The sequence below is a fragment of the Balaenoptera acutorostrata genome, chromosome 16 (assembly GCF_949987535.1).
Source record: "Balaenoptera acutorostrata chromosome 16, mBalAcu1.1, whole genome shotgun sequence".
NCBI classification, from domain to species: Eukaryota; Metazoa; Chordata; class Mammalia; order Artiodactyla; family Balaenopteridae; genus Balaenoptera; species Balaenoptera acutorostrata.
The window spans coordinates 9110385-9122615 of NC_080079.1; the positions used below are offsets into that span (position 1 = coordinate 9110385).

The 12231-nt window shown below is 39.1% G+C and overlaps 1 protein-coding gene across 1 annotated transcript in view; it reads right to left on the reverse strand.

Moving 5' to 3' along the window:
- Positions 1-1555: 1555 nt before the first annotated feature.
- The window catches only part of ACADSB (acyl-CoA dehydrogenase short/branched chain), a 39671-nt gene continuing 28995 nt past the window's right edge, over positions 1556-12231 (reverse strand). The window contains exons 7-11 of the mRNA XM_007173255.2: positions 11933-12025; positions 8698-8787; positions 7642-7779; positions 5475-5574; positions 1556-4396 (exon numbers count right to left, since the gene is read on the reverse strand). Coding sequence (XP_007173317.2) covers positions 4326-4396; positions 5475-5574; positions 7642-7779; positions 8698-8787; positions 11933-12025 — 492 coding nt within the window. The 3' untranslated portion in view covers positions 1556-4325. The remainder of the gene's footprint in view (positions 4397-5474; positions 5575-7641; positions 7780-8697; positions 8788-11932; positions 12026-12231) is intronic.

Genomic DNA, 12231 nt, shown 5'->3' on the forward strand with positions numbered 1-12231 from the left:
GCCTCAGGGCGGCTTTTTGACGGCCGTGATGGAGATGATTTTTTTTTGGTGGGGGGGTATTTCCGTAGTTCCCTTTTCAGTACTTTTCTCATCCCTCTACTGCAGCGGTCCCCAGCCTTTTTGGCACCAGGGACTGGTTTCGTGGAAGACAATTTTTCCATGGACGGGGGGTGGGGGCATGGTTTCGGGATGATTCGAGTGCATTACGTTTATTGTGCACTTTACTTCTATTATTATTACATTGTAATAATATATAATGAAGTAATTATACAACTCACCATAATACTGACAGGAGGTGGAGTTCAGGCGGTAATGTGAGCAATGGGGAGCGGCTATAAATACAGATGAAGCTTTGCTCGCTCACCTGCCACTCACCCCCTGCTGTGTGGCCCTGTTCCTAACAGACCAAGGACTGGTATCGGTCCATGGCCCAGGGGTTGGGGACCCCTGCTCTACTGCATCTTCCTACTGCCCTATCCACCTACTCTCCCATTCTTTCTCTGAGAACACAGATGTTCCCACCACACCTATTTATTTCTTTTACAGGCCATGTTCTCAGCTAGCTTCTCTGCTTGAAAAGATCTGAAACAATCCCTGAAGAATTGTTAGCTAATAAAGGGCTAGTTGGCAGTGGCATTTTACCGGAAGACTCCTGAAAATTAACAAACCTTAAAGACCCAAAGGAATGAATCTGGGAGGGCCTTCATCAGCCAGACTGCCCAAGTTTGAATCATTTCTGTCATGTATCAATAAGCAATTTATTTCTCTCTTCATGCCTCAGTCTCCTTGCCTTTACAATAGGCTAACAAGAGCACCTACTCTATAGGGCTGTGAGTTACTATGTGCCAAGAGCATAGAATAATGGCTGGCACATGATAATAGCTCAAGAGAGCTTAGTGCTATTTTTATCATTCTAACAGATCTAAAGAAATACTTTTGCATAGGGTTGCCCTTGGTGGTTTTCTATGTGTGAGGATACACCAATGAGAACAGAAAAAAGACACCTGACATAAATACATTTCGATAAGAATCTGGTCTTATTCATCTTTGCATGGCAGCTTCGAGTCCATAGCACCTTGGGCCCTTGGTCACAGTGACTGCTCAGCACAGGTCACTGAATGACAAATGAAAACAGGGACTAATATCTAGATTTCTAAAATAATGTAGGAAATAATGGGGAACAGATAGGCTGAAATCTCCTATAAGGTTAGACAATAGCATATTACTGAGTAAAAGGTTCAACAATAAAAAATTTCCAGAAGTACTACTATAAACATGGGCAATAAATATCAGCTAGATAAGAGCTATACTGTGAAGATGTGCTCAAAAGAGGTGACCTCTCTATTGAAGAGTGGCTTATTTTGTTTTTTAAAAAAAGGGAGTCCCTCTGGTAAAATTTTATTTAGCATCAAGAATTTAAAGTTAAATTATAAGACCTCTTCCCTGAAAACAAACAAAATTGGTTTACATGAGAGTCAAGCTATCAGCTTGGTAAACAGAGGTGTTGTGTCTATCTTGCAGGAAGGTTACATTATTTTCTTACTTCTTCTGTATGTATAACAAACAATTTTGCTTTATTAGAGTAGCAAAAGTCTCCAATTAGTGCTTTATTTTTTCATTCTCCATAGAATACTGATTTTGTAACACTGATTACAGTCTGATACGTACCATTACAACAAAAGTTTCACTTTATGAAAGATCAGCAAAAATGCATCAGCAAGGATATAACTAGTGCATTTACTAAAACACATCATAATCATAAAACCAAGTGATCACACACAATAATCTTTACATTTGACATACCAGCTACATCCTAGGAGAGCCAGTGTGTTTGGCAGGTGATTAATATATGTAAGTAATGACACTGATCAATCTTAACACTTCTGAAACGTTAATTCTTTATCAGTTAAATCTAAAATAAATCAATAGAGTATTGAAACATAACAAGGATGAAATCCAAAATCTGTTGAACAGAGACAGTAGTAAACAGTAGGAAGAGCACTGAATTGGGACCTAGTACATTTGGATCCTTGTCTTATCTTTGGCCCTGGATGGATGACCTTGGGCAAGTATTCTGGGCTATATGAATCCTTCACTCTTAAATGAGAGAGTTGGCTGGATGGTTCTCTAAACTCTTTCTAGATTTAGCTTTCCATAATTCTAAAATCTTTGACACCAATTCATTTTTGTGTTGTAAAGTGAAATGTCTAACAATACTAAGTTGGCAGTTGGGTTGAGTCCAGCTCTGCCACACAAATACAACTTGTTGCTTGTGTTCAAGTCTCTTCCTTCTGAGCCCCATGACAGCCCTATCCTCCAATTAACAAACAGTAATGACAGGCTTCAGGAGGTAAACAAGCTTGTCCTCCACTAGACACAAACTCAAGACCGCCAAAGTCATGGTTATTAAGAAAAGCTATAATGGAAGAACTATGGGGAAAACCCACAACACCCTCTTTGGTAAATGGTACAATAACACAATTCACTAATAGAAGAAGGCAGGTACGGATATTAATTACAATACATAATTAATTTTCAACTATTTGTGAACCTGTACAAAAAATATACACACAATTAGAACTGTATCAATATGAACTATAAATTCAAGGTCTAGATGTACACGGGAGCCTCTCCCATGCTGCTAATGTGAAGGAGGCTTACTGTAGTTTCACGTGTTTGTAACTCTACAGGAGGAAGCTGGGATTCTTTTTACTAACGTTGGCTTCTTTTCCGTTTTCTGAAAAGTCCACCTCTCTCACATAATCACAGAAATTAAAGATGTCCAAGCCCCCCTTTAGGGCATTTCCTCCATCCCCTACTTTCCTTATCAGATTACTGTCTTTTTGTTCTAAAACACTGAACGACTGGCTTCCATCAGCCCTATCTGAAAATCAAGTAGACTTTCTCTCTTTTGATCTAAGGTCTAAATTTGTCCGTATTTCTTCCTAATATTTTAATGTAATTCCTATCTCAATTGTATTTACACAATTCTGAATATTTAACTATGGTATCCATTATAGAAATTAACCCAATTCAATGAACATGAATGCGCAAAGCAAAATTACTTTGAAAATGGCAAGTTTTCTTAATAAACATTATCCTTTCATTAAAGTACTAAAGTGCTTCCCTTTTGACAGCAGTGATTACTTTAAGCAACTGTATGAGCCTTCAAACATTTTCCAACATCTCTAACCCGTGCCCCCTTCCAGAAAATATAAAACACTCACCCTTCACTGTCCTCCTCCCTCCTGAGGGGACTGAGGACCTGTACTCTACAAGGTCTCTTCTGATTGAGAATCCCTGATACTGAAGAAATGGCATCGCCAGCCGTATATTATGTTGAGCTTTGCCTTTCCATAATTTGACTGTAAAACAACAGATTTATTTTTGCCTTCCCAGAAATGTCATTTTTTATATTACCAAATATGCTTTTCAAACTCTACAGCTCCCTTCTATCCCTCATTCCTTACAAGATTTTAATACACTTCTTTATGGGGACAAGACATCTCCTCTTGAGAATCATTGAACCAAAATATAATTTCTGAATTACTATTTATGATAAAGCTCAATAACTAACTTTGAGAAAACAGTATTCAATTTAAAGACAGAAAAAAATGAATATTACAATATTGAGTATATTCTAATTATTAAACCAAATTATTTAAACTTCATACTTGAAAACTAACGTAGAGACTTGTTTTTAAAATGATCTACTGAAACCATAATGAAATGCACCTTCATACTGGTCAATTATAGTAACAAATTATATTGCTTTCCTTTGTTGAAATGCTTTCTTCGATTATATAAACTACAGGGTTATACCCTCATTTTCCACTCATTTTCAGATATTCAGAACTAAAACTTTTAGATTTTTCTAAATAAATTTTTATCAGTTGCTACCTAGTTTAGCAACTTAGAATCGAATCTATTTCTTCTATAGAATTGCCAACTACCACAAACGTCTCTCTGACTGATGCACAATGACAGGGATATAAAATACCCATGTCTGCAAGAAATACTTATATTGTCTTTATTTTTCCAAATTCTAACAGAGTGAAATTCTGTATACCCTGAAGCTAAAATGATAATGCATATAGAGTTTTAAAAATAGTTTTGGAGAAAATATGGATGCATTTCTTCCAAAAATTTAAAAATGATTTTCTGCGCCTAAGTTAAGCAGATTGGAAAGAGGAGACAGGAAAGGTCTACCTCCAGATCCAAGGTGAAGGGCCTAAATAAAATCATTCAATGCAGCCCCCAACAAGGCACAATAGTTTAAAATTTTACACCAGTGACACCAGGGAGGGGTCCCACTCCCGTGGCTGTCAGTATTCTGAATCTATGCGCTTTGCAATGGTGTTCAGCTGGATATTTGAAGTTCCTTCATATATTGTACCTTAATAAATAAAGGGGAGAAAAGGAACAATTAGGAGTGGAGGCATGGTTAAGAGTCTATACAAGAAACAGCTCTGCAAACATTACCTCTGCATTTACTGTAAAACCTTACCAGGAACACTGTCCAATGTCCCCTGAATATGGTACTATTTGACAAGGTAATTCTGCCTTAGAGATAACAATTTTCTATTTGGTTTACAGATTTCCAGAATCAGTATTAAACAGTTGAAGTTTTTTGTTCCTAAACTCTCAACACACAAGCCTGGATGGCTCCTCAGGAACAGGCAGCTTTCATAGCTGCTGTTTCTATTTTCCCACCTGGCAGTGGCGCAGCGGAACGCTCAGGCTTGGGTAGGCACTTAGCGTCTAAAATTAGAACTGAGCGTCAAACAACAGCATTAAACTAATAGAAAATATTAACGTTTTTAGTAAAAGAAAAATTAAGACAGTAGATTTTGTTGTGGTTTTACTGAAAGGCTTTCAGAGGCCTTGAGGCATTTAAAAAGGTAATTTGATGTTTTAAAAAAATATATATAAAAATCTATTTTTTTGAAGGAAGAAGTAGGGGAAAAAAACCCAGCCACAGGGCTTCCCTGGTGGCGCAGTGGATAGGAGTCCGCCTGCCAATGCAGGGGACACGGGTTCAAGCCCTGGTCCGGGAAGATCCCACGTGCCGTGGAGCAACTAAGCCCGTGCGCCACAACTGCTGAGCCTGTGCTCTAGAGCCCGCGAGCCACAACTACTGAAGCCCACGTGCCTAGAGCCCATGCTCCGCAACGGGAGAAGCCACCGCAATGAGAAGCCCGTGCACCTCAACGAAGAGTAGCCCCACTCGCCACAACTAGAGAAAGCCCACATGCAGCAACAAAGACCCAACACAGCCAAAAATAAGTAAAAAAAAACAAAACAACAAAAAAAAAACCCAGCCACAAGAAAAGGAGAGCCAATAAACATAATAACTGAAGAGATTAATATTGCCTTTGCTTACGTACCAGTAATAAAAAAAATCAAACAGATACAACAGCCTAAAACACCTACAGAGTCAAATAAAACAAAATAAAGGTAAAAACTCTATTTACCAATCTTCGCATCTCGGAAGTATTTTTCCACAGGGTAATTTTTGGTGTAGCCTACTCCCCCCATCCACTCGATACATTTGCCAGTTATTCGGCCCGCAATCTACCAAAAAGCAGCAGCAAATCACATGTTGAAGCCACATAACTTATGCATTACAAACACTCTTGTAGAATATTCTTAGTAACATGGATTCACTGTTATTGGCAGTTGGAAGGATTGACGTCATTTTATAAATTAGCATTTCTCCTTAGTCCCATTCTCTATACATACCATTTATGTAAAATATCCTATTAATTCACAAAATTCTTACTTTCTTAAGAAAATTAGGGTATTTGTTTAGACTCATACTTGTCGACAGGTATCATTTACTCAGCAAATGTTAATCAAGGGCCTTCTTATGTCACCCACTCTGCCAGCCACAATGGTGAGGCGTGGTCAGTCACTCACTGTCCTTTCGGTCCTGCTGGTCATTCAGAGAGACAGACATGGAATCGCGATCACCGAAACTGAAAAACTGTATGGGGCAAGAGAAGAGCCTGCTAGGGAAGCTGCCATGACTTAGATGGGGGATAGGTGAGGAAATTCCAGCCTCGCTGAGAACTAAAGGATGAGTTAGGGGACATTTCAAGCTGAGGAATGACACGTGGCAAGGCTCCAAGGGGAAAACGGGTTCGTCAGCCTCAAGGGCCTGAGGACCAATGCGCTGGGATCGGGGTGACCTGTAAAAAGGGAATGGGGGGCAGGCGGGCCGCACATGATGGTGAGCAGTTTGTATAACGTACTGGCCCCCAAAGATGTCCACAGGAGAATCCCCAGAAAGTGTAAATGTTCATCACCTACATGGCACAGAGACTTGCAGGTGTGATCAAGTTAAGAACCTTGAGATGGGGTGATGATCCCAGACTATCTGGGCGGGTCTCATGTAATCCCAAGGGTCCTTATAAAGGAAAGAGGGAGGCAGAGAAGACGATGTGACCACGGAAACAGAAAGCAGTCAGATCTGAACACGCTACACTGTTGGCTCTGAAGACGGAGGGAGGGTCTATGAGTCCAAGAAACAGAGTTGGCTCTAGGAGCTGGAAAAGAAAAGGAAATGGATTCTCCCCTAGAGCCTCCAGAAAGGCAGCTCTGCTGACACGTTAATTTTATCCCAGTGAGACTCATTTCAGACGTCTCACCTCCAGAGCTGTGAGATAATAGAATTGTACTGTCTTAGGCCACTAAATTTTTGGTAATTTGTTAAAAGTAGCAATATGAAACGAATAAAAAGGTCCCATTTGTTGTGAGGAGACACTGAAGGGTTTAAAGCTGGAGAGTGGCATGGCCTCCTGGACACCTTGAAAAGGGACACTGGATGGGAGAAAGCAACAGGGGAAAACGAGAGGTTAGAAGGTGACTCCAGTGGTTTGGTAAAGAAACGGCACAGCTTGGACTAGAAAGGTGGCAGTATGAAGGGAGAGAAAAACAAATTCAAGAAATATTTAGGGGGTTGAATCCTCAAAACTGAGGATGGGTTCAACTGGGGGATGAGGGAAAGGAGGGCGTCAAGTGGACTCAGGTGTGCGACTGGGGTCGGGGGGAGGTGGGGAGGTAAAGCGGAAGTGGGATCTATTCGTCTGGAACTCAGAAGGGAGGCTGAGGCAGAAGATTAAATCTGGGGGCTGAAGAGGGTAAATAAATATCTGAAGCCAGGGAATGACTAAGACACACTGCCGCAGCTGGGAGAGAGCAGCCCGGTGACGAGGCTAAGTTTCCACCGAAGTCCAGTGTGTTACGTGTAGGATGCATACGCATGAGCGGGAAGCATCAACACATGGACAGTCCCTTCTTGGGCATTTTTATTTCACATTATCTCCAGGGCACTCACTTCGTCCCAACCATCGTCCAGCTGAGGCTCATCCAGGGATTTACGGTAGGCGGGCCTTCTACCTGAACTGGGTGACTGGGTTTCCACCTAAGAGCCTATGAAAACATGGAGACCTCACAGAATCAGAGCACCTCCCTAGGGCAGCTTTACTTTTTTGCATTTCTGGTGTAGGAACTAGAAAGTTCATGTTATTTTACTCAAAAAACAAATGCGTAACCAACATTTCTAAATGAAGAGGTTAATAAATAAATATCTTTAAAAAAATAAACTTTTTTTCTTTTTTTTTTTTTTTTTTTTTTTACCTCTGATGCATAGTACTTGGCCATAGATGATTCTTTAATGAATGGCCTTCCAGCTTCTAAAAGCCTTGCAGCGTTGTATGTCAGTAATCTTGCAGCTTCTAGCTGGGTGGCCATGTGCGCCACTTGGTGTTGGAGCCCCTGTAACATTCAGGCCCAAGATAGAGAACTGTGATTTCCGAAAACAGCTCATTGTCAAAGTCCTGCCTGGATGTGGAACACTGACAGTTTCAAAATATACCCGTCCAAAAATTCACATTCATTTTGCAAAAATTGTTTAAAATCTGCAATCTAAAATAAACCACTACAGGGACCTCCCTGGCGGTCCAGTGGTTAAGATTCTGCACTCCCAATGCAAGGGGCCCAGGTTCGATCCCTGGTCGGGGAACTAAGATCCCACATGCCGCAACTTCTGAGCCGGCACGCCGCAACAAAGACCCAGCACAGCCACAATAAATGAGTGAATGAATGAATAAATAAATAAATAATAAAATAAACCACCACGTGTATTGCTTCTTTAAAAAATTTCAAAGTTCAGGTAATTGTTAACAACTGCCAAGATTTAAAAAATAAATGATCACAAAATTAGGTTTAAAAATTTGACTTATTTTTAATAATGTGTCAAACACTTAAAACATTTACCTGATTCTGAATCACCCTAGACGGTACAGAGTGTTATCTTTATTTTACAGATGAGGCAGTTGAGGTTTGGAGAGGTGAGGTAACTTGCTCAAGGACTAAAGCTAGTGAGACAAAGAACCAGGATTTGAACCCAGGAAGTCTGACTACAGACCCCATGCCCTGGAACTCTGAAGCAGTGAGGAGGCAGCTCCCAAGTGCTCACCAAGGGATCCTGCATCATGCCATAGCCAGGCCTCAAGGACTACTGCTCTGCCCCTGGAGAAGGTCAAAGCAGTCACAAGTATATGCACCAAGATCTATTCCTTCCTCTCCCATTAAAATCCCCGAGGGGATTCCCTTTCAGCGTTGTAACGAAGCCCTTCATTAATTGGGAGAGGGAGAGCACAGCACTGTAGAAAGATGGTAATAATTATATACCTGAAAATCAAATATTCTTTTGCCAAATTGCTCCCTTTCTTTAATATATGGAATAGTGTAGTCAAAACATCCTTGAGCCAGTCCCAGCATCTGTTAAAAAAAAAATCAGAATTTCTTAGTTTTTATAAGTTTATGCTCTTAATTATTCAAGTTATGAATGCTTTTTACAGGCAAATTGAAAAGTTGGGGTAGGGAAAGGACTAGAGATACCGAGATGGTGAGGTCTAACGTTAATGACTTTCATCCACTGCATTTATAGAACTTAAGTTCTAGTAATTGGGAGAAAATTTGAGTAATTTCCTGTGAAGAAGAGCACATTTGATTCCAGGAGCTAAATCTCCTGGCGTGGCTGTGCTCATGCACCCAAGGTTACTTTTTGGGATTCTTCTCCCTTAAGCTTGAGTCTCCAGGCACAAAGTGAGCCTCAGAAATTCTGCTCAAAGACTGGCCTCAAAGACTGTAGAGTAGCTGCCTCTAGTCCTTCTAGAAGTCAAGTGTGCAAGATCACTTTTGGTCTTCTTTTGTATATGATCAGGATTAACAAGAGCTTTGGTGGGTAGGGCATCAGAACGTAAGAGAGCAGCGTTTCTCAACCCTGGCAGCACATGAGAATTATCTCGGGGAGCTCAATAATGGGGGGGGAGGTGGGTGCGTGGGTGGTGGTTAGTGTGGCCTAAACACCAGCATTCTAAAAACTCTTTAATGTTTTAATGCACAGCCAGAGTTGAGGACAACTGCACAGAGGAGCTGGTAAAAACATCAGTTTATACATTTCAAGAACTAATCAGGATGTGGTGACGGTTTTAGCTGGACTGTCTCATTGCAAACTAATCTCCGTAACAATTGAATGACTCAAGCTTAGAAATTGTTTCTAAATTCTAACATTAGGTAGCCATTAAATCACTATCTAAATACAGATGGCCAAGAGGCACATGAAAAGCTGCTCAACATCACTAATGCAAATCAAAACTACAATGAGATATCACCTCACACCGGTTAGAATGGGCATCATCAGAAAATCTACAAACAACAAATGCTGGAGAGGGTGTGGAGAGAAGGGAACCCTCTTGCACTGTTGGTGGGAATGTAAATTGATACAGCCACTATGGAGAACAATATGGAGGTTCCTTAGAAAGCTAAAAATAGAATTGCCGTATGACCCAGCAATCCCACTACTGGGCATATACCCAGAGAAAACCATAATTCAAAAAGATACATGCACCCCATGTTCATTGCAGCACTATTTACAATAGCCAGGTCATGGAAGCAACCTAAATGCCCATTGACAGACAAATGAATAAAGAAGATGTGGTACATATATACAATGGAATATTACTCAGCCATAAAAAGGAACGAAATTGGGTCAATTGTAGAGAGGTGGATGGACCTAGAGACTGTCATACAGAGTGAAGTAAGTCAGAAAGAGAAAAACAAATATTGTATATTAACACATATATGTGGAATCTAGAAAAATGGTACCGATGAACTGGTTTGCAAGGCAGAAACAGAGACACAGATGTAGAGAACAAACGTAAGGACACCAAGGGTGGAAAGGGGAGGGTGGTGGTGGGATGAATTGGGAGATTGGGATTGACATGTATATACTAATATGTTTAAAATAGATAACTAATAAAAAAAATCACTATCTAATTATGTCCAACCATGTGGGTTTTAGAAAAAGGAAAAGAAAAATCAATAGTTAAAGCTTTTGGGGGAAATGCCCACAAACTTATCAATATTTCATTAGTATTCATTCAAATTTTCCTTTAGCCTTTTATTTTGAACTTTCTGGAGACTGGAATATTACACTAAAAATTAAAGGACAAAACCCAAACCAAACCAAAACAAAACCCCAAAAGTAAATTAAAGTGAGACAGCGACTCACTGCACTTTTGGCTATGAGAGAAGATGATGTCATTAAACCCTTATAACTAAAGTTTACAATATGCCAACAATATGGTATACTGACACAAAAATTGTAATTATCAGTTGTCAGTCAAAACAGGCTTTTCCAAAACAGTGTAAAATGTTTTCACTATAAATACTGAAAAACTAAATTCTTTACAACTACAGAGTCTTGAGGTTGGATGCCTCCAGTTCACTGTTACATGTGCCCCTTTCTCCAAAAAGCATCCACAGTATTAACCAAGAAATAATAACTATCAGACCTTACCTTTTTCTCTTTTTTTCTGACCTTAACTTTTAATTAGGTTATAAGGTAACTTGGAGTAATTAGACTAAAGCCCAGGCTGTGCATTTACTGCCAGACATCTATATTATTTACAGGTCTGGGAACAAGGAAATCCAGTGTTGTAGTTTTTAATGTCATATCTGATGAAGTTGAATCACAGAAAAACTTTAAAAAGAACAGATAAGCCAGATCTCTTTACTGACCCATTATCTAGTTTTGTGTGAAACATGGGTTAAGTTTTGATCTGAGAATACTTTGTTAGCAAATTAACAGCAGCAAAAACAAAACACTAGAGTACAATTACAATTTAAATACTCCAAAGAGCTAATATATGCAACATCTTCAAAATCTAAAAGCTGTAAGTTTTTGAATTTTGGATACTCATTGATTAAAAATAAATACATTACAAAAATGAAATAATTCATACTAAAACCAAAGACTTTTTTCATTTTGTGATTCTAGAAAATAACTGATATCACCTAATAGAAAAATTTAATATGCTATAAGGGCAAATTTGGTAAAAAACTGAATAGTTTTCATCATACGTATGTGTTTAATTGTTGCCATTTTAAGTGCCATATCAAAAAACTTGTCTGATTTTCACATGCAAAACACTAAGCAACAAATCTTTTATTATCTATAGAGACTCTTACTACACAATAGAATGTTACTTATTCTTAATTTGAAAAATTTCAGAATGAATCACACACTTTGAAAAGCTGATTTAAAAAAATACCACATTTAATCTATAATGTACTTAAGAAGTTATCGATCCAGGTATTAGATAATACTTTAATGCTCTCAAAGCAGAAAAACTGTTACCACTAAGCCATTGTTTGGTTCTCAGGACATTATATAATTGACCAAAGTGGAATTTTAAAGAAGTCCCAGCCAGCAGCTATTCTTTTACCTCATGGAAGGGAAGGGTGCCACCTTGTGTTCACAAGCTTCCAAATACTCACTGGTTTTCCTGCATTTTTTCTTTTTACATTTTAATTGACTGTGTGTGGAAGAGTCAAGTTAAAGGGATAAAATTTGACTCACCTGTGCAGCAATTCCTATTCTACTTTCATTAAGACCCCCGATGGCGTACTTATAGCCGTGTCCAATTTGTCCCAGGATATTGGCTTCTGGAACCTGAAAAGAAAAACATGCAGTTATTTCTCAATTTAATTTAACATAATTCATTTTGGTAATATATTTTTTAATGCACATATACTCCCAATTTCTGTGATAATTCTCTAGCATGCTACTTATTAAACTCCAAGGAAATTATCTGCTATGTCTCTGTCTCCCTCTGAACTGTTTCCCACATGCTCTCAGAAGGATAGGACTCAAGTCCA